General features: G+C 47.7%; 1 protein-coding gene across 7 annotated transcripts in view; it reads left to right on the forward strand.

The window, feature by feature from the left end:
• The window catches only part of TDRD9 (tudor domain containing 9), a 113,279-nt gene that overhangs the window by 64,828 nt on the left and 23,234 nt on the right, over positions 1-25,217 (forward strand). For 6 of the 7 annotated variants that reach the window (XM_058740435.1, XM_058740430.1, XM_058740433.1 and 3 more), the window contains 10 exons: positions 10,249-10,365; positions 11,621-11,728; positions 13,614-13,714; positions 16,948-17,121; positions 19,208-19,319; positions 20,728-20,940; positions 21,195-21,284; positions 22,183-22,482; positions 23,443-23,598; positions 24,734-24,804. In XM_058740435.1, coding sequence (XP_058596418.1) covers positions 10,249-10,365; positions 11,621-11,728; positions 13,614-13,714; positions 16,948-17,121; positions 19,208-19,319; positions 20,728-20,940; positions 21,195-21,284; positions 22,183-22,482; positions 23,443-23,598; positions 24,734-24,804 — 1,442 coding nt within the window. The remainder of the gene's footprint in view (positions 1-10,248; positions 10,366-11,620; positions 11,729-13,613; positions 13,715-16,947; positions 17,122-19,207; positions 19,320-20,727; positions 20,941-21,194; positions 21,285-22,182; positions 22,483-23,442; positions 23,599-24,733; positions 24,805-25,217) is intronic. The other variant, XM_058740432.1, reaches the window with a different exon arrangement.

Consider the following 25,217-nt stretch of genomic DNA (forward strand, 5'->3'; position numbering starts at 1 on the left):
ACTTGTGCTCTCTCTGATTCTTGATTAGATTTGTGTGTTCAGGGGGGTCCCCAAGACCACACTCGAACTAAGCGATTCACCAGAAAGACACAGATCTCAGAAAAGCCGTGACACTCATGGTTCTGGTTTCTTATAGCTAAAGGACACACATTAAAACGAGCAAAGGTAACAGGCACAGGGGGAGAAGCCCAGAGATGGCAAGCACAGGGCTTCAGCTGTTTCCTCTGTGTGGGCTTGGTGGGGGGCGGGCAGGGCAGCTCTCCTGGCAGTCGTGTGTGACGGCAGGCGGGAAGCGCTGCCAACTGGAGAGGCTCACTTGGGCCTTGGTGTCCAGGGTTTTACCTGAGGGAGGTCTGTAGGCCCAGGGCGCCCGCATAGCTGGCCCTGGTTACTTAGCGGTCAGCCCCGCAGAGGTCCCGCTGGTACTGCGTGGCAGGCGTTCCGCCATAAATCCTGTTGCTACCACAAACGATTTGTCAGGCCCAGGGCCTCAGGCGGACAAGACACTCCTGTGAGGCAGGAAGTTCCAGGGGCTTTAAAGGCTGTGTCCCAGGAACCTAGCCTGTCTTTGGAATGCGCAAGGTGTGGGCAACCCAGGCCTGCTGTGTTCACTCTTCACTGCAGTTTGCAACATGCTTAACCTGTTTTATTTTCAAGGAACTTAACTCTTGGTTTGGTTTGTCAGTTTTACTGCGTTAGGCATTTTTGGGGAAGGAGAGGTAGAGGATTTTAATGGATTGATGTTTGCTTTTTTTCTGTTTTTTTTTTTTTTTTTTAATGTTTATTTATTTTGAGAGAGAGAGTGCAAGCAGGGGAGGGGCAGAGATTGAGGGGAGAGAGAATCCCAAGCAGGCCCTGCACTGTCGGCGCAGAGCCGGATGCAGGGCTCGATCCCACAAACCATGAGATCGTGACCTGAACTGAAATCAAGAGCTGGATGCTCAACCAACTGAGCCGTCCAGGTGCCCTGCTTGTTTCTATTAATTTAGTTCTTTGTCTCTTGGTTTACTATTTTAATCTTCCTGAGATGGGTATTTAATCCATTAACATTTCCAAGTTTTTCTAATTAAAAGCCTTTAAAGCTGTGTATTTTCTTGTGTACACAGCTTGGGCCACATTCTGTTGATTTATGATAAGGAGGGATTGTTGTTATTCCTTCCTGTAACCTCTTTTAGTGTCAGTTTTCTCCTTGATGCAAGTGTTTTTAAGAAGAATATTTGAATTTCCTGATAGAGATATTTTTAGATCCCTTGTTTTGTTCATTTCAGATTTTATTGCATTGTGGTCAGAGAAAGTGACTTGTATACTATTAAACTGATTATCTATCTAAATGAGCTTATAGTGCAATAATGTTTTCAGGAGTAGATTCCGTTGATTCATCCCCTATGTATAACACGCAGTGCTCATCCCAACAAGTGTCCTCCTTAATTCCCCTTGCCCATTTAGCCCATCCCCCCACCCATGACCCCTCCAGCAACCCTCTGGATGTTCTCTGTATTTAAGTCTCTTATGTCTTGTCCCTCTCCTTGATTTTATACTATTTTTACTTCCCTTCCCTTATGTTCATCTGTTTTGTATCTTAAATTCCACACAAGAGTGAAGTCCTATGATATTTGTCTTTCTCTAATTTTGCTTAGCATCATACCCTCCAGTTCCATCCACGTAGTTGCAAATGGCAAGATTTCATTCTTTTTGATTGCCAAGTAATGCTCCATAGTGTATATTTGCCACTTCTTTATCCATTCATCCACTGATGGACATTTGGACTCTTTCCATACTTTGGCTATTGTTGACAGGGCTGCTATAAACATTGGGGTGCATGTGCTCCTTCAAATCTGTATTTCTGTAGAGCTTGGGTAAATACCTAGTAGTGCAGTTGCTGGGTCGTAGGGTAGTTCTATTTTTAATTTTTTGAGGAACCTCCATACTGTTTTCCAGAGTGGCTGCACCAGTTTGCATTCCCACCAGCGGTGCAGAAGAGATCCTCTTTCTCTGCATCCTCACCAACATCTGTTGTCTGAGTTGTTAGTGTTAGCCATTCTGATCGGTGTGAGGTGGTATCTCATTGTGGTTTTGATTATTATTATTATTTTTTAATGTTTATTTATTTTTGAAAGATAGAGATGGAGTGCAAGCAGGGGAAGGGGCCGAGAGAGAAGGAGACACAGAATCCGAAGCAGTCTCGTGGCTCTGAGCTGTCAACACAGAGCCCGATGCGGGGCTCAAACTCACAAACCGTAAGATCATGACCTGAGCTGAAGTCAGATGCTTAACCGACTGAGCCACCCAAGTGCCCCTCTCATTGTGGTTTTGATTTGTATTTCCGTGATGATGAGTGATATTGAGCATTTTTTTTTTAATGTTATTTTTGAGAGAGAGAGAGGGGGGTAGGGAGGGATAAGCGGGGGGGGGGGGGGGGGCGGTGCAGAGAGAGGGAGACACAGAATTGAAGCAGGCTCCAGGCTCTGAGCTGTCAGCACAGAGCCCAGTGTGTGGCTTGAACTCATGAACCACGATATCATGACCTGAGCTGAAGTCCAGAACTTTAACCAACTGAGCCACCCAGGTGCTCCAAGCATGTTTTCATGTGTCTGTTAGCCTTCTGGATGTCTTCTTTGGAAAAGTGCCTATTCATGTCTTTTGCCCATTTCTTCCCTGGATTATTCATTTTTTGGGTGTTGAGTTTGATAAGTTCTTTATAGATTTTGGATACTAGCCCTTTATCTGATATGTCACTTGCAAATATCTTCTCCCATTCTATTGGTTGCCTTTTAATTTTGCTGATTGTTTCCTTTGCCATGCAAAAGCTTTTTATCTTGGTGAGGTCCCAGTAGTTCATTTTTGCTTTTGTTTCCCTTGCCTCCAGAGACGTGTTGAGTAAGAAGTTGCTGCAGCCTCGGTCAAAGAGGTTTTTGCCTGCTTTCTCCTCAAGGACTTTAATGGCTTCCTATCTTGGGTTTAGTCTTTCATTCATTTTGAGTTTATTTTTGTGTATGGTGTTAGAAAGTGGTCCAGGTTCATTTTTCTGCATGTGGCTGTCCAGTTTTCCCAACCCCATTTGCTGAAGAGACGGTCTTTTTTCTATTGGATATTCTTTTCCTGCTTTGTCAAAGATTAGTTGGCTATATGTTTGTGGGTCCATTTGTGGGTTCTGTATTCCGTTCCATTGATCTGTGTGTCTGTTTTTGTGCCAGTACCATACTGTCTTGATGATTACAGCTTTGTAGTATAGTTTGAAGTCCAAAATTGTGATGCCTCCAGCTTTGGTTTTCTTTTTCAGGATTGCTTTGGCTGTTTGGGGTCTTGTCTGGTTCCATACAAATTTTAGGATTGTTTGCTCTAGCTCTGTGAAGAATGCTGGTGTTATTTTGGTAGGAATCGCATTGAATACATAGATTGCTTTGGGTGTTATTGACATTTTAACAATATTGTTTTTTCCAATCTATGAGCATGGAATATTTTTCTACCTTTTTGTGTGTCGTCTTCAGTTTATTTCATAAGCTTTTTGTAGTTTTCAGTGTATAGATTTTTCACTTCTCTGGTTAGGTTTATTCTTAGGTATTTTATGGGTTTTGGTGCAGTTGTAAATGGGATCCATTCCTTGATTTCTTTCTGCTGCCTCATTATTGGTGTATAGAAATGCAGCTGATTTCTGAGTTGCCAGCACAGAGCCTGATGCGGGGCTCGAACTCATGAACCACGAGATAATGACCTGAGCCGAAGTCGGACTCTCAACCGACTGACCCTGTGCATTGATTTTATATCCTGTGACTTTGCTGAATTCATGGATCAGTTCTAGCAGTTTTTTCGTGAAATCTTTGGGTTTTCCATATAGAGCATCATGTCGTCTGCAAAGAGGGAAAGTTTAATTTTCTCCTTGCTGATTTGGATGCCTTTTATTTCTTTGTATTGTCTGATGGCTAAGGCTAGGACTTTCAATGCTATGTTGAATGACAGTGGTGAGAGTGGACATCCCTGCCGTGTTCCTGACCTTAGGGGGAAAGCTTTCAGTTTTTCCCCATTGAGGGTGATATTCGCGGTGGGTCTTTTGTATATGGCTTTTATGATTTGAGGTTTGATCCTTCTATCCCCATTTTCTTGAGGGTTTTTATCAAGAAAGGATGCTGTGTTTTGTGAAATGCTTTCTCTTCATCTCTTGAGAGGATCATGTGGTTCTTGTCCTTTATTTTATTGATGTGATGTATCACATTGGTTGTTTTGTGGGTGTTGAACCAGCCCTGCATCCCAGGTATAAATCCCACTTGGTCATGGCTAATAATTCTTTTAAGGTATTGTTGAATCTGGTTGACTAGTATCTTGTTGAGGATTTTTGCATCTGTGTTCATCAGGGAAATTGGTCTGTAGTTCTCCTTTTTAGTGGGGTCTCTGGTTTTGGAGTCAAGGTAATGCTGGCTTCATAGAAAGGGTTTGGAAGTTTTCCTTCCATTTCTATTTTTTTGGAACAGCTTCACGAGAATACGTGTTAACTCTTCTTTAAACGTTTGATAGAATTCCCCCGGAAAGCCATCTGTCCCTGGACTCTTGTTTTTTGGGAGACTTTTGATTACTAATTAGATTTCTATACTGGTTATCGGTCTGTTCAAATTTTCTATTTCTTCCTGTTTCAGTTTTGGTAGTGTATATGTTTCTAGGAATTTGTCCATTTCTTCCAGATTGCCCATTTTGTTGGCGTATAATTGCTCATAATATTCTCTTGTTATTGTTTGTATTTCTGCTGTGCTGGTTGTGATCTCTGCTCTTTCATTCTTGATTTTATGTATTTGGGTCCTTTTTCTTTTTGATCGAACTCGCTAGGGGTTTATAAAATTTTGTTAATTCTTTCAAAGAACCAGCTCCTGGTTTCATTGATCTGTTTACTGGTTTTTTGTTTTTTGTTTTTGGTTTTTTTTTTTTTTTTGGTATGTTTCGATAACAGTAATTTCTTTTCTGATCTTTATTATTTCGTGTCTTCTGCTGGTTTTGGGTTTTATTTGCTGTTCTTTTTCCAGCTCTTTAAGGTTTAAGGTTAGGTTGTGTATCTGAGATGTTTCTTCCTTCTTTAGGAAGGTCTGGATTGCTATATACTTCCCTCTTATGACTGCCTTTGCTGCATCCCAGAGGTTTTGGCCTGTGGTGTTAATCATTTTCATTGGCTTCCATGTATTTTTTAATTTCCTCTTTAACTTCTTGGTTAACCCATTCATTCTTTAGTAGGATGTTCTTTTTTTTTTTTTAATATATATATATATTTTTTAACGTTTATTTATTTTTGAGACAGAGAGAGCCAGAGCATGAATGGGGGAGGGTCAGAGAGAGGGAGACACAGAATCTGAAACAGGCTCCAGGCTCTGAGCTGTCAGCACAGGGGCCCGATGCGGGGCTCGAACTCATGGACTGCGAGATCGTGACCTGAGCGGAAGTCGGCGCTCAACCGAGTGAGCCACCCAGGCGCCCCTAGTAGGATGTTCTTTAATCTCCGAGCATTTGTTGTCTTTACAAATTTTTTCTTGTGGTTGATTTTGCGTTTTATAGCGTTGTGATCTGAAAATATGCACGGTATGATTTTGACCTTTTTGTGCTTGTTGAGGGCTGATTTGTGTCCCAGTATGTGATCTGTTCTGGAAAATGTTCCATGTGCACTCGAGAAGAATGCGTATTCTGCTGCTTTAGGATGAAATGTTCTGAATATATCTGTTAAGTCCATCTCATCCAGTGTGTCATTCAAAGCCATTGTTTCTTTGTTGATTTTATGCTTAGATGATCTGTCCATTGCTGTAGGTGGGGTGTTGAAGTCCCTTATGGTATTATTGTCAATGAGTTTCTGTATGTTTGCGATTCATGGATTTATATTTTTAGGGCTTTCCACGTTGGGGCATAAATGTTTACAATTGTTAGATCTTCTTGGTGGATAGACCCCTTAATTATGATATAATGCCTGTGTTCATCTCTTGTTACAGTCTTTATTTTACAACCTAGATTGTCATATAAGTATGGCTACTCTGTCATTTTTGGGGGCAATCATTAGCATGATAGATGGTTCTCCATCCCCTTAGTTTCAATCTGAATGTGACTTTAGGTCTAAAATGGGGCTCTTGTAAACAGCATATAGATGGATCGTGTTTTCTTATCCATTCTGTTACCATGTGTCTTTTGATTGGAGCATTTAGTCCACTGACATTTAGAGTGAGTACCGAAAGATACGAATTTATTGCCATTTTGTTGCCTGTAGAGTTGGAGTTTCTGGTGATGTTCTCTAGTCCTTTCTAGTCTTTGTTGCTTTTGGTCTTTTTTGTTTTCTTTTGTCTTTTCTCCCCTCAGAGAGTCCCCTGTAAAATTTCTTGCAGGGCTGGTTTAGTGGTCGCGAAGTCCTTTAAATTTTGTCTGGGAAACTTTTTGAATGACAGCCTTGCTGGATAAAGAATTCTTGGCTGCATGTTTTTCCAGTTCAGCACGTTGAATATATTCTGCCACTCCTTTCTGGCCTGCCGAGTTTCTGTGGATAGGTCTGCTGTGAACCTGATGTGTCTTCCCTTGTAAGTGAAGGACTCTTTTTCCCTTGCTGCTTTCATGATTCTTTCTTTGCCTGAGTATTTTGTGAATTTGACTATGATATGCCTTGTTCATGGTCAGTCTAATGGGAGTTCTCTGTGCTTCCTGGATTTTGATGTCTGTGTCTTTCCCCAGATTAGGAAAGTTTTTGGCTATGATTTGCTGACATAAATCTTCTATCCGTTTTTCTCTCTATTCATCTTCTGAGACTACTATGATTCGGATGTTATTCCTTTTTAATGAGCTACTGAGTTCTCCAGTTCTTACATCATGCTCTTTTGCCTTAGTTTCCCTCTTTTTTCTGCTTCATCATTCTCCATAATTTAGTCTTCTGTATCGTTAATTTACTGCTCTGCTTCATCCATCCTTGATGCTGTGGCAGCCATTTGAGATTGCATCTCATTTCATTTTTAATTTCATCCTGACTAGATTTGACTTCTTTTATCTCCGCAGAAAGGGATTTTATGGTTTTTTTCAACTTCACCTAGTATTATTATAGTGACTCTAAATTCTGGTTCAGACATCGTGTTTATATCTGTGTTGATTAAGCCCCTGGCTGTCATTTCTTCCTGTTCTTTCTTTTGGGGTGAATTCCTTCTTTTCGTCATTTTGGAGGAAGAAGAATAAAGTAAAAATTAGGGGCGCCTGGGTGGCTCATTCGGTTGGGTGTCCACTTTGGTTCAGGTCATGATCTCGCGGTTCATGGGTTCGAGCCCCACGTCGGGCTCTGTGCTGACAGCTCAGAGCCTGGAGCCTGCTTCAGATTCTGTGTCTCCCTCTCTCTGTTCCTCCCCCGCTCACACTCTGTCTCTCTCTCAAAAATAAATAAAGATTAAAAAAATTAAACAAAAAAGTAAAAAGTAAAAAATTAAAAATAGCACAAAAAATCAAATAAAAGAAGCTAAATCCTAGGTATGTTTTGGTGTGCTTGTTGAATGAAGCTTGCTAGAATAGAGAAAATAGGGAAAGAAAATAAAAAGAAAAAAAGTAAGAAAAAGTTTAAAAATTAAAAAAATGTATGTCATAAAATAGAATAAAATGAAGAAAGTAAAGTAGAATAAAAAAATACGAAAATTTAAAAATATAGTAAAAAAGTAAAAATTATAAAAACAGAAAATAAAAATACATTTTTTTTCTTTCTGTATCCAAGAATAACAAAAGAAAAAGAGAAAATGAGTAGATAGACCAGCAAACAGAATGAAATCCAAATGAAATTACATCCAGTTTCTCCTAGAAGTCAAACTATGAAGCCCTTCATAGTCTGTACACAGAGCCAGCCAAGAGACTTGTGGTGTTCCTCTAGGACTTGGTTGACGCAGCTGGACAGGGTTGGTGTAGTGGCTCCATTCTCCACTAGGTGGCGTTGCTTAGCTTATTGGGGTTGATTGGTGTGGCGTGCAGGCGCGCGCGTGTGTGTGTGTAGGCACGGGAGGGGTGAAAACGGAGTCACCCAGCTTCCCAGTCTGTAGCATCAGAACTCTGTGCTCTCACCAACTGATCATCAGGTACCCCTCCTTTGTCTCTGGCTTCTGTCTACTCCGGCTTCTACACTGTTGGTGACCAAGCTGTCAGCCTGCCAGGCAGCACCTCTCTCCCGAGTTTTATCTCAGATGTGGCTGTGTTTCCAAAACCCTGAGTTCTAAGGGCCCTGTTGCTTTGGCCTGCTCAGACCCTCTGGGGGAGTGTCTCGCCGAGCAGTGGGTGGGAGCTGGCTTGCTTCCGGGAATGATGATGGCCACTGTGCTGCTGCAGAGGCCTGGAGACTGTGGCTGGGTGTTAGCCCGCCCAGAGAAAGTTCGCGCAATCACGTAGCAGCAGCGATTCAGGGGTTATGGCAAACCGCAACATACATCTGGCGCCAGGCTTCACCATAAACGTCCTTGTTCCAACACCAGCAAACGTGGCTGTTCTCTGGGGCCCACTGGGACCTTTCCCGGTGGGGAGGCCACACAGCCTCAACCACGTGTCCTCCCAGCAGGGGAACTGCCTCTCCCCATGTGGCCTGAGGACCCTTGGACCTTGCTGTGTGCTCCCAGGGGATTCATACTTTCCACCAGAGCACCACTAGCGGCAGAATTTCCGATCCTACACTCCCCTGCTTATGGAGTGTAATGGTGTTGTGAAACCCTCTCCTTTTTCCTTTTTCCCTTTTTTGTTCAGTCTCTTGGGGCTGTTTCCATTCTTCTCTTTCTCTCCAGCTGCTTTTGAGGGGGGTGCTTTTCCTGTACTCTCCCCCCATCTCTGTCCTCTCTCCACAAAAACAGCTCTCTACCCTCAGAAGCTTCTCTCTCCCCCAGTTCACCAATCCATGCTGCGTACCTGCCGAGTTCTGTGGCTGAAGTTATGCAGATTGTTGTGTTAATCCTCAGATCAGTTTTCTAGGTGTGCAAGATGGTTTGGTGCTAATCTAGCTGCATTTCAGGGATGAGAGAAGCAGAGAACTTCCTTGCTCCTCTGCCGTCTGCTAAGCTGATTTTTAAGTAAAGAAGTCATATGTCATGACGGCCTTAAGAAAGGTTTCAGGAGGGGGCACCTGGGTGGCTCAGTCGGTTAAGCATCCGACTCTTGCTCTCAGTTTCGTGAGTTTGAGCCCCACGTCTGCCTCAGTGCTGACAGCTGGAAGCCTACTTGGGATTCTCTCTTCCTCTCTCTTTCTCTGCCCCTCCCCCACTCACCGTCTCTGTCTCAAAATAAATAACACTAAAAAAAAAAGAAAAGAAGAAAGGTTTCAGGAACATGGAAGTGCATTGGTTACCATGGGGGTGATGGGCTTGGTCCTTGTACATGTCGTAGGCTTTTTGCACATCCTCACAGAACACAGCTTTTAAGTTTTTCTATCTCTCCAATTCTTCTTAGTTGTTTTCTTCAGTTAATGTTCACATCTGTGTGGTTTTTTTACTTTTTTAGTTTATTAAGATAATTTTGTGGTAAATTAATTTATGAACAATTTACAGATATTTATTGTTGTGTGTTCCTTTGTGTCTGTGTATTGAAGTTTGATGTTCTGTGTGAGATGGTTTTTATCGCAACTGGGTGATTTTTTTTTTGTTCAGAGCAACTGTTGAACCATTGGTCACTTAAGCTTGTTTTTAATTACAAAAGCAATGCATGTTCATGGTGGGGGTTCAGAGGCATGTGAGGGACTAAAGCAGAGGAGATGGTTCTGGTTACCTGCTCTTCCTATGCCCACAGGGCATTGTGGGTGCATGTTTGCAGTGTGTGTGTGTGTGTGTGCGCGTGCGTGTGTTTGCGTGTTTGCGCGCTTGCACACTTATAGATTGGGATCATGAAGCATATATGGTTTTATGTCTTGGTATTTCTTTTTTTATGTTTATTTGTTTATTTTGAGGGGTGGCGCAGGGAGAGAGAATCCCAAGCAGGCCCCACGCTGTCAGTGAGGAGCCCAATGCGGAGCTCGATCCCATGACCCTGGGATCATGACCTGAGCCGATTCAAGAGTTGGACGCTTAACTAACTGAGCCCCCAGGCAGCCCTGTCCTGATATTTCTGTTAGTGGTTATTGTTGAGCATCCTTTCCGTATCTTACTAGTCTTTGATAAGGTGACTCTTAATGAATTCTGTGTTTGATCCCATAGATGTAGGAGTGCTTTCCCAATAGTGTGCTTATTTTCCAGTGTTTTCACTGTTCTGAATGGCAGGAGCACTTTGAGACCTCATATCTCCATGTGTTTTTCTTAGGTGGCTGAGCTGTACGGAGAATTGAAGAATCGGGTCTCTCAGTTCAACATGTACGTTGATTCGCGGCGGCCTGTCATGGACCAAGAATATATTTATAAGCAGCGCTTCATCCTGCAGGTATGCTGGGGTTTCCTGGATATCTGTCCTGATTCTTTCTTCTTGCCAGGTGTTGTGGTTGAGAGCGCACGCACTCTGTCTTCCTGATATAAATCGTGTCTCAGCAGAGATTTTAGGTCCGTGATGTTCATCCTGCTTTGGGGGTTAGGAAACATTCTCACCTTGCATAGCGTAGGGTTTCCACATCATCAGGCTGGTCATCCAGATCCATTGCTAATCTCCAGAGGCATGTTTCTATAGTACGCCAGCCATTGTTCCTGTTTCAGGAGGGGTCCTTGGTTTTTTGCTTTCAAGAAACTAAAAACGTTCTTCGTGTTATTCAACATATATAGCTATTCCCTTATACTGAAGATACTAACTTTGGAGGCCGTGATCAAGTTAGCTTGTTGGGTGGGACCTTACGGGCATTGTGTGGAAGGAAACACAGCCTAGAAAAGTGGCTACTGTTTCCACTTTGGGGTCAGGAGGAGGAAGACGTCTGTGTGCATCAAGCGTGTCGAATTGGGTTGATGGAAGATGTCTGCAAACAGAATGATGCCAGAAGACGGTGTTTTTCTGGGTTTCAGATTGCTTTAAGGAGGGAGAGTCTTCTGTGAGTGTTTGTTTCGAATGATATTTTGATTGAAGAAGGGACTCTGCAGAGTGCTTTTTAGAAGTGCGTATTGGGGTGCCTGGGCTGCTCAGTTGCTTAAGTGACTGACTTCGGCTCAGGTCATGATCTCACAGTTTGTGGGTTTGAGCCCTGCGTCGGGCTCTGTGCTGACAGCTGGGAGCCTGGAGCCTGCTTTGGATTCTGTGTCTCCCCCTCTCTCTACCCCTCCGCTGCTCATGCTCTGTGTCTCTCTGTCTCTCAATAATAAATAAATGTTAAAAAAAAAAATAGAAGTGCACACTGGATGTGTTTCTTGGAGTGTGGAGAGGTGCCCTTCCTATAGAGGGGAGTTTGCTGGGGAGCAGGTAGGAAAGTGTGAAGAGTCATTTGTGCCCTCACTTGTACTCGGCACTGTTTCCTAGCCCTCCTTCTGAGATGGGCTCCATGTCCTTTGAAGAAAGACTGTGTCTGGACTGCTGCTCTTTTTCCAGTAAAATAACCAGAATTGGGACTTTCGGCTCAGTTGGTAGAAGGTCTAGTTTTTTTTAATGTAAGCTCATTTTTTACCTTACAGCTATTGACATCGTTCTGGGAAGAGATTTGTGTGTTGGTGAGACAGACTGATAAATAACGTTACTTCATGAAAGTACATTTCTCTTCCAGGTTGTGTTGGCGGGTGCCTTTTACCCAAATTACTTTACTTTCGGGCAGCCTGACGAGGAGATGGCGGTGAGGGAGCTGGCCGGCAAAGACCCGAAGACCACCATCGTGGTAGGCGCTCCGTTTCAGAGTGGCTGCTACAGAACGTTGTGTTTCTCCAGGTGTTGCCATTGTTACAAGTACCTGGTGGATTTTTGCCTCTCACGCGGATATCCACAGCTTGTTTGACCTTTTCACACACATCTACTTGCCCTCAGTCTTGCTTCCTTTTTTGCAGAACTGGCCTGGAAAGATAGCCTTGAGAAGTTACATATTTATGGCTAACTGATAATGTGCCCTTTTGAAGGGTTTAAGACCCTTCTCCATAAGGTTAAGAATATTTAGTTAACAATTTCATTTTACACAAAGTGAGACGTTATTGGTTGTCAGATTAGGACTGTGATTTAAACTGATCCACAGACCTGAATGCCCAGTAGAATCAGCTAGGGAGTGTTTGTTTATTTTTAAATATTTCAGGGCTCCATGCCACAAAATCTGAACTAGAAGGAAAGGTCTGGAAATTAACATTTAAATAATATGTGTTTTCGGTGAATCTGATGCTCAGCCATTGGCATGGACCATTGGACGAACATTTGTGGACCGTTTGGTTAAACCTGAGCACGTGGAGATGTCAGGATGCACAGCTGGAATAAAGTACTTGGGAACTGGACTTTCACTGCACCACTCGGTTCTGTTACCACTTTATACCTGACAGAGGGGGGTGTAAAGCCCTCGGTAAAGTGGCTGGCCTACAGTAAGCGCTCGAGCATGCCAGCTTTTTCCTGTTGGTAACGTCGCCACGATCACTGAAGGGAGCAGGTGCACGGGGAGGGTCACAGGCGACTGAGTGTTGTGGAGATCTGGGACGAGCCTGAATGTTGCTGGTGCTCAGGCTGGGGGCAGGCAGCTGAAAGGAATTTTAATGTAAAAAGTGGTCATTAGTCTCTTACCGCTGCTGGGGACTCTGCCCCTGTGGGTCTTCAGGCCGGACAAGGCTCTTTTGTTTGGCTTCCTTGACTCACGATGTGGTCTTCTCCCCTGCCCTGTGCACAGCGAGAAGGATCCCGTGGGGTCCTTGTCAGGTTCCAGCTGTGCTTGCCACGAGTGGGGTTTGGGGCCAGACCTTTGCCCTCCATGCGCATTAGGAAGACCAGAGGATAGCTCCTGTTGACTCAACCCCTACCTGAGAGGCCCTTTGTTACGGATTTTATGTTCTGCTTCCCTGAGCCTTGCGCTGACCCCTCGATGTGGGGACTTACCCTCATCCTTACTTCTTGTGGTGGGTGAGTCCTGGGGCAATTCCATACCTTGCCACTGGACGCTTGACCTGGCAGCTCAGAACCGGGGCTTCTCGCCCCCCTCCCCCCCAACCTCTCGCGGCCTCTCCTGGGGCCTGGGGCCGCTGGTGCAGGGGCCCCAGGTTTCCTGCCCAGCCAGAGCCTGGAATGCCGATCACCCAGACTGAGGGGAGAAAGCAAGCAGTCGGGGCCGGGAGAGGTTTGCAGCTCAGTGTGCTTGATTTGTGGCCACGGTGTGTGGTGCCCCTCGGGCCCGTGGGGCAGAGCTCCTGCTGGTTCCCTTCGTGTACGTAGGAGGGGTTGTGCCAAGAGATGTGTTTAGTCAGCTTGCTTAAAGTAAAATAAAAAAACAGCTTTTTTTTTTTTTCCTGTTGGACTTTTGTATTATTTTGGCAGAGAAAGAGCTAGCTTTTATTTAGCATGTGTTTATTATTGAAGCTCAGTTACGATGTAAAAGTCATTAGTCATTAGGTACACCTGTCCGTAGAGTCTACATCTTATGGTTAAAGACCGTAAACTATGTTTTTGTGAACTAAAATAATGTGTAGCGGCTTTAGCTTGTGAATATTATGAACATCATAACTGTTTCCTTAGCTTCTACGTCTGCTCTGATGCTAAAATACTAATACTAAATACTAATCCTGCTTTATGTGTTACAGTTGAAGCACATTCCTCCCTATGGATTTCTCTACTATAAACAACTACAGTCTCTCTTTAGACAGTGTGGTCAAGTCAAATCCATTGTATTTGATGGTACAAAGTAAGTATATTTTTGCAATCAGCTGTAGTTACGAAAGAGCCATAACGTTTTTAATGTTTGCAGGAACGAATCCTTAAAACTGAGTGTATGTAGAAATGGGTCTCTGTTTGGGCTGTTCCACATGGCCGTGGAACGTGGCTTTGGTCTGTCTTGTTATCAGTCGCGATTTCTCTTCTGTTTCGACCGTGTGGCCTCCTAGAGCAGCTAAGCTGTGAGCCTGTGGGTCTGCTACCGACAAGGCCCGGTGACGCCCTGCGGTGCCGGGACGGTGCTTGGGGAGTCGCCTGCCCCTAGGTGGTCACGGTGCATCACTAGTGATAGGTTGCTTTGTAGGCCATGGAGACACCCCGGGATAGGGCCTCCCTGCGTGTAGTTACTCAACACACGTGTGTTCTAATTATTTTTGGCAGACAAGTACTGCGGACGCTGAGTACGTTTCACCTTACCTGAATTGCAGGTATAAGGGCCAGAATGGCACGGCTCAGAGTGTCCCTTTGAGTTTTTATTTCTAGGAGGGAATGTTTGTGTGAAGAAAAGACTATGGTTGTAAATTGATTTTTAGTTTTAACATTGGAGATTTTTTCTGGTGGTCTATAAATTGTTTTTATTAAGCTGATGTCAGTTTGGGTTAGTTTTTCAGACATTGTAAGTTCTGTTCCTATGATTAATACATCGATTTTCGTAACCTGACAGGGTCTCAACGCTGTCCACAGCGGTTACAGATTGAACTAGCTTAGCTTATAGTATCTCAAGTCTTCTTAAATATTCAAACACAAATTACACTGAAATTGTTTGTGGGGGGGGGCACGAGTGAGCAAGGGGCGGAGGGAGAGAAACAGGGCTCACCTAAAATGAGGCTCGAGCTCACCCGACGTGGGGCTCGAACCCACGAACCATGAGATGTGACCTGAACCCATGTCAGGTGTTTAACGACTGAGCCACCCAGGGGCACCTCAGATTACACGGAGATTCTTCATCACGTTTACAAATCACTTATTTAAAACTGGAGCCACATGGCGAAGCTCTCTGTCCTGACTCCCCAGGCGTCATTGGACCTTGTTGGTAGCGGACCACCAGGCTCACAGCTTAGCCCCTTTAGGAGGTCACTCGGTTGAAAAAGAAGAGAAATCGCGTTTGCCTTGGCTATGGCTCCAGTTGTGCGTGGGTGATCTTTGCCGGGTTTGAGTGGCCGGCAGCCAACAAGTCTGATCTTGTCACTGGGTTGGAGTCTGTGTTTGTTTCATATTCTTCCTGTCTGAGCCTTTTTTTTTTAATAGGTATTTTAATCCTATTTTACACGATTCCTTGTTTCTGGCTTTTCAGCCACAATAGCAATGTCATGTCAGTTATTGGAGGTGTAACTGTGCTCTTCTGGTTGTACCAGGAGCGGTCCTTGTGCATCGAGTGTGTAAGGACAAAGGATGACCCAAATCACTATTTGAGGGAGTAAAGGCTGTGTTCCTTATGGGTCACGCAGGGCTTTCTTGAGCGAGGAAGTGGTGTCAGGCGTGAAGGGCCTTTGGGCACAGGTGGTAAGTTCACAGGCACAGCGTCTCTTCCCACGTGGAGCTTCCAGCCTGGCGGTGGGGTGTCCGCTTAGTCGTGGGGTTCCACAGACATTTGTCCGTCTCGGACTGTCATCAGGGAGGCCCAGGTGGTCGGAAGACATTCTTTCTGAGGCTCGGAGCAGTCACGTTCACTTGGGACGTTCCGAGGAGGTGTTTGAGGTGGGCGGCGGAGGTGGGTGCTGGGGCAGGAAGAGGCGCTGCTCCCGTAGGGGCCCAGTGCGAGCCCAGCTGGGTCTCTGGAGAGAGTGGGGTGCGCGCGAGGCCGGGGCGGAGGCCGTGTGGCTGGCAGCTGGTGTTGTGTCAGGTCTGTGTGTGTGGTGGAGGTCGGGTGCTCTATGCCGGATGGTCCTTTGTGGCCACCTGGCCAGGATGAGGACGGATAGACGGGTGTGTGGAGACCCCCGGGTGTTGGAGCTGTGCCGTTTTGTAGGACGCGATCAGAGGGCGGAGAAGGGGGGGAGCCTTGGCAGTCGTGTAAAGCAAGGTAACCCTTGACACCAAGGAGGCCACAGGTGAGACACAAGATCTCTTGGGCTTGGTTGTTGGTCGCGTGTACAGGACAAAGGGGATGGGGGTCCACGAGGGCAGGTCTTCCAGACTTCCAGACAGCATTGAGTGGGAGGGGGCCGTGAGGAGCAGCCCCCCGGCAGGAGGGGCGCGGGCGGGGGTCCCGTGGGCGGGAGTTCAGAATCTGCTGTAAGATGGGCATTCTGGAAGTGTGGCCTCCGTGTGAAAGAAGCTTTCTGAGGAGAAACTCAGGAGCCGGCTAGAGAAGGCGACAGAACAGGAGGGGAGCGAGTTGGGCACAGGCCAGTGCGCGTGCTCAGCGGGGAGTCCACCGGGAGTCTGGGGAGGAGGGCAGTGGGGGGGTGCAGGAGGGCGGAGGACAGCAGGTGCTCCCCGGGCAGCGGGCTCAGGCTGCAGACAGGCTGGGCGCAGGGCCGAGCTAGGGGCTGACTTTCGTCCCTGCCGGCCCCTCCTCACCGGCCGCGTCCTTCACGGGGCTCAGACGTCCACGTTTCCGTGACGGTACTTGGAGGGGTTGTAGGTCTGTTTGCATGACGATGATGTTTTGACCCAGGGCGTTCGTGTACAAGCAAGTGTGAACTTGAAGCTTTATTTATCCCGGGAAATGCCCAGCAGACGCCCTCAGTGCACGCTCGGTTCTCCTCTGGCAGGGATGTGGGAGGCCTGGTGGCGAGGGGTGTCCGCCAGCCCACCTGGGGGGTCAGCCCGGTGCTGTTTGTGGAGGGGAGCATGGAGAGACTGACCTCTTCTTGATTTTCTGTCCTCTGTGTTTAGTTTACAGTAAAATAGAAAAACCGTGGGGGCTCACGGAGCCGTCATTCTGTGTTCGTTGTGAGAGTCAAGATTCCTTGGCTGAAAGTCTCATTCGCACTTGGCGTGTGTCCTGCGTTACATGGGGGAATTCATAAGGGTGGCGCTTGGTTTTACTGAGATGACAGGTCCTTGTGATTTCCTTTTCTCTTAAGTGGGTAGTTTCATTTAAGGAAAATTTCTTAATTGTGGAATGAAGAGTTTCTGGTATTCTGAGGAGAGGTGTAATTAAAAATGTCCATCTCATTTTGAGAGAAATTAATATGCATTCAGTTCTCCTTTTCAGGTTCCTGATGAACTGATTTTTTCTTTATGTTTGTGGAGCAGAGCCTTCGTGGAGTTCTCACGTAATCCGACAGAGAGGTTTAAAACTCTTCCCGCGGTGTACATGGCGATGAAGATGTCTCAGCTGAAAGTTTCCCTGGAGCTGAATGTACACTCTGCAGAGGAGATCGAGGGGAAGGTCCAAGGAGGGGCGGTTTCGAAGCTCAGGAACACAAGGTATTTTCAGAAGGCGGGCGGGCACCCCCGTCTGCCTGCTGTCACAGTCTCAAATACGGTCGTTGTTGCTTTTAAGGCTTATTTATTCTGAGAGAGACAGAGCGTGTGGGTGGAGGAGGGGGGTGGGAGAGAATCCCAAGCAGGCTCTGCGCTGTCAGCACAGAGCCTGACGTGGGGCTCGACCTCCCGAACCGTGAGATCGTGACCTGAGCCGAAATCAAGAGTCAGATGCCGAACCGACGGAGCCACCCACACGCCTCTCATTTTCTCTTTTTAAGCAAAGTGGAGTATTCTTTGTGGTCAGCAGAGTGGATGGTGGGACAAAAACGGAGATGTGTTGGAAGCACCCCGGTGCCGCCCCACACCAGCCACCCCTTCCTCTTGACAGGGGCTCTCCCTCCAGCCTCGTTTGCTACAGGGAGGCTGAGCTGCCCGCGTGGTGGCCCCAAGCAGTGGCACTCGGCACTCGGCAGCTGCTGTTGGGCATATGGATTTGATTCTCTTGGACTGAGTTAAATCACCCTTCAGGATGTAACAGATGCCTTTGCTTTGGGTCACACTGTCCCAGTACCGTGTGGAGGAATTCTCAGTCATCATTTAAAAAAAATTTTTAATGTTTATTTGTTTTTGAGCAAGAGAGAGCACAGGTGGGGGAGGGGCAGATAGAGGGGGACACAACCCGAAGCAGGCTCCGGGCTCCGAGCTGTCGGCACACGGCCCATGCGGGGCTCGAACTCACAAGCCGTGAGATCATGACCTGAGCCGAAGTCGGACGCCCAACCCAGGCGCCCTCAGTCATCATTTTTTATTTGTGATCTTTTTGATTCTGTGAGGACCTTGACAGGAATTTGGAATTGGTGAGGGAAGGAAGCACGTCCCATCGACAACTATTCCATGTTGAGGTTTTGATTCTGAGGCTCTGAAGGTGCAGGGAGTTGGGTCTGTAGCCCAGGGAGGGTGTGTCCTGCTGGGAGCTTTGCCTGAATCACTCTTTTTTTTAAAAAAAAAATTTTGTTGGGGCGCCTGGGTGGCGCAGTCGGTTAAGCGTCCGACTTCAGCCAGGTCACGATCTTGCGGTCTGTGAGTTCGAGCCCCGTGTCGGGCTCTGGGCCGATGGCTCGGAGCCTGGAGCCTGTTTCCGATTCTGTGTCTCCCTCTCTCTCTGCCCCTCCCCCGCTCATGCTCTGTCTCTCTCAAAAATAAATATAAAAAAAAAAAAAAAATTTTGTTTTTTTTTTTTAAGGTTTTATTTATTTTTGAGACAGATACAGAGCATGAACGGGGGAGGGGCAGAGAGAGAGGGAGACATAGAATCGGAAGCAGGCTCCAGGCTCTGAGCCATCAGCCCAGAGCCTGACGCGGGGCTCGAACTCACGGACCGCGAGATCGTGACCTGAGCTGAAGTCGGACGTTTAACTGACTGAGCCACCCCGGCGCCCCTGCCTGAATCACTCTTAATAAGTGGGTCTGAAAGCTGGGCAGAGAGTTGGGTTAGGATCTCTCATAATTCTTCCACTTCATTTTAGAAAGAAAGTATTAGGAAAAGGGAATTGTATTTTTATCACACTTGTAGTTCATGTCCTCAGACTTCAGCATTTGCTGTCTTACTGTTTTAAGAGATGAACTATGTCTCCATGGTTTATTAGAAAATCACGTATGTGTTTTCTAACATTGAACCAGGCATGGATTCTCGTACTTTAGGAAAAGTCAAAGTCATTCACTTCTGAAACCAGAAGTTAGGAAATATGGCAGGTCTTAGAATGTGTGCCCTTAACAGGTCTTCTGTAAGAGTCTAGACCTTTAGAATACACCCCTGGGGGTGGTGTATAACCCCTGGGTGCATGCTCCACCCCCCACCCCGGGCAGCTCGGGAAGCCATCACACACTCAGATTTGGGATGAAATCAAATTGTCATTGCCAGCTTACAAGATGTTCTTTTCTTGTGTTAAAATGGTTTTTTCTTGTATAAGTAATGGAATAGTTTGAGCAGTGACTTCACATATGTAAATGTGTTTTCTTTGTAACACCTGAATTTTATTGTCTTTTTTTCTTTCTTTTTTTTTTTTTCTTTAATCACATTACATAGGGTGAATGTGGACTTCCAGAAGCAGACAGTAGATCCTATGCAGGTCTCATTTAACACATTCGACAGGTCCCAGACAATTACAGATCTTCTCTTAACAATTGATGTCACAGAGGTGAGATGGTGTGTCTGAATCATTAGAGCTTTTCTGTCTTTTTAACCGAGGATTGTCATGCTGTAGACACGAAATAGTGCATGTACTTGTACACACAGACACACACATGCACACAGCCTGTGCACCTTAGTGAGCTAGTAAATGTGGGTGTGCTTGCATTATTGTACTTGTTAAATGGAAATGGAACTGTAACAGAAAATGAAACACAAATATTCTAGAATCAAAGTCTAATTTTTAAAACGTTAGGTACATTTAAAATGCCACTCTGTCTCTCAAAAATGAATAAACGTTTAAAAAAATGTTTAAAAAAGCGGGGCGGGGGGCACCTGGGCGGCTTAGTGGGTTAAGTGTCCGACTTTGGCTCAGGTCATGATCTTGCAGTTTATGAGTCTGAGCCCTGTGTCAGGCTCTGTGCTGACAGCTCAGAGCCTGGAACCTGCTTTGGATTCTGTGTCTCCCTCTCTCTCTGCCCCTCCTCCCCTCATGCTCTTTCTCTGTAATTATGTCATAAAAAAAGTTTAAAATGCTAAAACATTAATTTCGACTTGACACGTGAAAATGTTCATTGGCACAGTGACGCATGCCCGTATTACTCAGTTTATGTCAACAGAACTGCCATCAACATCATTATTCTTTAAGGTGGTTTTTACTACTTTTTTAAATTTGATGTTTATATATTTTAAGAGAGAGAATGAGTCTCAAGCAGGCTCCACGCTCACATGGGGCCCAATGCAGGGCTGGATCCCACAACCCTGGGATGGTGACCTGAGTGGAAACCAAGAGTTGGTCACTCAACCGACTGAGCCACCCAGGCGCCCCTCCGTCTTAAAAAACATTTCAGTGGAAATACATCCCTGCTTCCTGGTAAATCTGGCCACGCTTCATCAGGAGACTCCACGTAGAAACCTGGATTCCAGGCTGCTGGAAAACTCTGGCGGTTGCGGGTCCTCGCTGCACCTGGCAGCGTGGGCAGGGGCTGCTCAGTGAGGCCTTTTTCGACGGAACGTCTGCTCCTCCTCCTTCCACTTGTCACTGCTCTCGCCGGGGCTGTGGCCTCACACCACACCCGCCCGCGCTGCCCCCGAGGACGCCTGCAGACTCTGCGGACTTGGCTCACCCACCAGGGGCTGCTCGCGGCTCGGAGCCTCTCGTGGGTCGGAGCCTCTCGTGGGTCGGAGCCTCTCGTGGGTGAGCGTGCTGGCGAGTCACACACCTGAGAGGGGTCTGTGACACACGTTTCCTCACCGTGGGTGACCCGCGAGCCCTGAGTGTTCTTGTAAGCACCGGTCAAAAGCCCGTAGGATCACTCGGGTCACAGTACTGTGTGTCCTGCCGTGTGGGCTTGTGATAACCTTTTTATAGAAATCGCTTCTGGAGGTCACCTCTGCTTTGTTTCCTTCTTTTTTAGGTGGTTGAGGTAGGACACTTCTGGGGATACAGGGTTGATGAGAGAACCTCCAAGATTCTGAGAAAGCTCACTGCTGAAATAAACCGACTGAAATTGGTGCCGTTGCCCACGCACCCACACCCGGACCTGGTCTGCCTGGCGCCTTTCACTGATTTTGACCAAGAGAGCTACTTTCGAGCTCAAATCCTTTACGTTTCTGGGAATTCTGCTGAGGTGTGTTTTTCTGTAACTAATCATGCAGAGGGAAGCGAGGCAAACTTGTAGCAGCTTATAGAAGATCTCGTCTAATTTTAAGTGGAAATTATAAAATCGTTTCAGTTAGAAAAGTAGCCTCGCAAAGCAGTTATTCCCCTCCACGACGTGTGGATTTAAGTTCCGGTCACAAGACTCCTGCGGTTTCGGAGCTCGAGAAGATGGTTGCGTGGCGTGTGACCCTGTGCCAAAGCATGTCCTCTCCCCTCCTCCAGGTGTTCTTTGTGGACTATGGCAACAGGTCTCACGTGGATCTTGACCTTTTAATGGAGATTCCCGGTCAACTTCTCGAACTCCCGTTTCAGGTAAGGCGGCGAAGTCCCTGCGGCCTCGGTGAGGAGCTGGGAAGGCCTGTGGAGGCCACGTGGCCTGTCCTCCCCCCGCAGGCAGGCCGGGCCCCAGACTTGGTGGGGGGGGGGGGGACTCGCCGTGTCACACTGGCCCACGTCGGTGTCTGCCGTTCTCCAGAAACGTAGTGCTGCGGGCTCGTTTGTGGAGCGAGTTGAGATACGTGCAGGGTTTCGCGCTTAGCGGAAGAGTAGCGGTTCAATTCCGTAGCGTTTTGAATGCTGTTTCTGAGGGGTCTGGTCGTGTTGCGACGAGCCAGAGCCTGGGGGGCCCGGAGACGCACCCGCACGCCTTCCGTCCGCACGGGAACCGTCCGGAAGGCGTCCTGAGCTCCGAACTTCCGTTCCGGTAGAAGAGCGACCCCGCGTTTCCTTTCCTGCGACGTCCTCACTTGCCCCCAGTTGTGTTTTCTGAGTGTACATAACCCTTTCCTTATTTTTGGTGAAGTCTAGTCGACGCGAGCTTGACGTTTGTTTCGGGCGTACGGCGTAGAGGTTCCGCCACTCGGCACCTCGTGCCCTACTGCGCGGGCGCGGCCGCCGTCCGTCTCCGTCCGGCGCGATCGCGGGGCCGCCGACCGTGTCCCTCGGGCCGTCACCTTCTCTTCCCGCGACCTACCGCGTGACGGGCAGCCTGCCCTTCCCGCGCCTCCTCGGGTGCGCACCCCCCACGTCGACTTTCTCCGTCCGTCCGTCCGTCGGTCGGTCGGTCGGTCGGTGGGCCGCGGCGTGTCTGGGAGGGTTTTGACGAGACCGCTGGCGCGGACCCCGGTTCGGGGCCGCCCGGCGGCAGCGTCCGGGGGGAGCGGCTCGCTCGGTCACGGAAGCGGGTCAGCCGCGCCCTTCTGTCCCGTAGGCGCTGGAGCTGAAGATCCGCGGGATGCGCCCCTCCGCCAAGTCTCTGGTGTGCGGCGAGCACTGGAGCCGCGAGGCCGGCCGGCGCTTCGCCTCCCTCGTGACCGGCCGCGCCCTCCTCGTGAGGGTCTTCTCCGTGGTGCATGGCGTCCTGCACGTGGACGTGTACCGGTGCGCGGGGGCCCAGGACGCCGTCAGCGTGAGGGACGTCCTCATCCGGGAGGGCTACGCCGAGCTCGCCGAGGAGCCCTACGAGTCCAGAGTACGCACCTCCGTCCTGGTGGCTGGAGCGCGTGTGGCCGTGCGTGTGTGTGTGTGTGTGTGTGTGTGTGTGTGTGAGAGAGGGAGAGAGACGGTGGGGGCGGGGAGGGAGGGGCGGGGGGGGGAGGGAGGGGCGGGGGGGGAGGGAGGGAGGGGAGGACGGGAGGGAGGGAGGGAGGGGGGAGGACGGGGGCCCTGCTTTCCTCTCCCAGGATGCCGACGGGTGGACAGTTAGTGTGTCTGGCACCGTTCTGAAGGTCTAGGTTTCTTTGACACGAAATCATGGCGGCTGGGCGTCGCTTTGTTGGTTTCCTATCATTAAGCTGTTTTTTCCTTCTTGGAATGAAAGTTAGGTATAGAAAGGTTTTCCATTTGGGGAGTTGTTTTTTCTGTAACGAATTCTAGGGTTTAGCTCCCTGATGAAAGTAATCGATAAACGTTTGTTCGGAGTGCTTCACGTATTTCAAAACGATTTTCAACGTTTCTTTCAAAATCCGTCCTGAAGCTATTTTTCTTGGTCGGAAGGCTTCAGAGATGCCCGTTTGAATCAAATGTCGAAGGCCATTCTTTCCCTTCTGTGGCGTCTGCTGAGGATGCAGGGGCTGGGATTAGGGAGAGCGGGGACCGGCAAGAGGGGGGTAGCCGAGAGCCGGCTGGGTTTTGGGTTTGGCTACGCGAAAGCCACTTTAGGGATTCTGGCGGTGTCCCCCGTGCGCAGCAGAGACTTTGTGTACGGAAAGTTCTCTTAAGAACTATTTCTCAGTCTCTTCAATTTTCTGATGGCCCAGAGGTAGGGAAGGCTGATGAAATTGAGCCTTAAACGAGTCCTGTCTTAATTCTTTTGTTTGAAATACTTGACAAGATTTTTTCGTGACCTTAAATGCCTAGTAGTCAGCCTAGAATAAGGTCCTGCCTGTGAAGTACTTTGATTAGTTTAGAATAAAGTGCTTTCAGTACAGTTTTTTCTTCTGGCAAAATGAACTTTCCTTACTCTCTTCAGCAAAGCCACGAAGCTCTCAAGGGTCTCTTCTCCAAGTCCGTGGAAGACATAGCAGATATGTCTATGCCGTCACCCGTGAAAGATGACAAAAAGTACCTGATTCGGATTTTGTTGGAGAGCTTTTCTTCTAATAAACTGGGGGCCCCCAATTGCAAGGTAATTTATAGGAGTTGTTTTAAAATACAGCCTAGGGGCGCCTGGGTGGCTCAGTCGGTTGAGCCTCCGACTTCGGCTCAGGTCATGATCTCACAGTGTATGGGTTCAAGCCCCGCATCGGGCTCCATGCTGACAGCTCAGAGCCTGGAGCCTGTTTCGGATTCTGTGTCTTCCTCTCTCTCTGACCCTCCCCCATTCATGCTCTGTCTCTCTATGTCTCGAAAATAAATAAACGTTAAAAAAAAATTTTTTTTTTAAATATAAAATACAGCCTAAAAACTTAAGATAATTTTATGTTTACGTGCTGAGTCATAAGCCAGTGGTCCCGATGGGTTTTTCTCTTCCTGGTTTTTAACGTTGACACTTTTTTGGCCGTGGAGCCTATGTTAGTGAGGGGAGAAGCCGGGCCTGGCGTAAAGAGGTGCTTAGTCTAGTTCTTGTGTTTCAACCAGCCTTTCCTAAGGCCGCTGTGCCTGTTTGCCCGGGGGGAGAGGGTGGCGTATGGGCTGTGGAGACTGGGACCCCGCGGGGGTGCCCGCCTGGTGGGAGAAGGCCCCCCCCCCCCCCCCCCCCCCCGCCCCAGGCCGTGTGTCCCCGGCGCTCCCTGCTCGGTTGGGCTGGTCTGGTGCGGTGAGAAGAATACTGTCACTCGGGTGTTGGGCAGCATTTCCTTTTTTTGGCCAGTGTCTTCCTGAAGCGTTCCTGTCAAGGAACGCTAAGCAAAGAGTCATGTCCCCAGAAGAGCACCCGTGCCACATCTCTTCCCACCGAACCTGAAGGTGTCGTAGCTGAGGTGTAGCTGTTTTCTTTAACACATGAGCTGATTTTTGGATTTTTGAAACGTGTGTATTTTTAAGTTTTTAAATGTTTATTTCGAGAGGGAAAGACAGAGCGTGCACGCATGAGAGCGCAAGAACAAGGGAGGGGCGGGGTGGGAGGGGAGAATGCCAAGCAGGCTCCGCACGTCCGCGCAGACCCCAACGTGGGGCCCGGTCTCACGAACCAGGAATCTCACGATCGTGACCTGAGCCGAAATCAGGAGTTGGATGGATGCCCAGCCGAGCCACCCAGGTGCCCCTAAATGCGTAGTGATAACTCGCTCACTGGTAACACTCTGCGTATTTTGTATATACAGGCAACACTTCACGGGCCTTTTAACCCTTATGAACTGAAGTGTCACAGTTTGACCAGAATCTCCAAGTTCAGGTATGATTAGCTTACGTTCCCCGTGGGTTCCTTTTTCCTCTGCTCCCCTGTTTATAGAGCTTTTCGGAAACTAATCTTTATGTCTAAGCTCTTGGGACGTTCCCTTTTCCAGCTCCTTCTCATTCTCTCCTACCTCCAGATCTGAGGTACTCTTTGTCTCTTACATGAAAGCTGTTCTGTGTAAGACCTTTTTGAGAATCTTCCAACCAAGACTTCATTTTTTCTGTATTGTTATTCATTCAGCAACCCTGTGAATGCCACTGTGTTCTGGGAACTGTTTATGGTTTGAGGGGAATAATAGTGACCAAAACGCACTCGGTGTGATTCCAAAATTGTGGGTCCGGGGGGGTGGTGTGTGAGGGAAAACTGGTCCTCCCGGGACGGGTTGGTGAGGCTCTTGAACATCATGAAAG

Source organism: Neofelis nebulosa, chromosome 7 (genome assembly GCF_028018385.1).
Source record: "Neofelis nebulosa isolate mNeoNeb1 chromosome 7, mNeoNeb1.pri, whole genome shotgun sequence".
Lineage (NCBI taxonomy): Eukaryota > Metazoa > Chordata > Mammalia > Carnivora > Felidae > Neofelis > Neofelis nebulosa.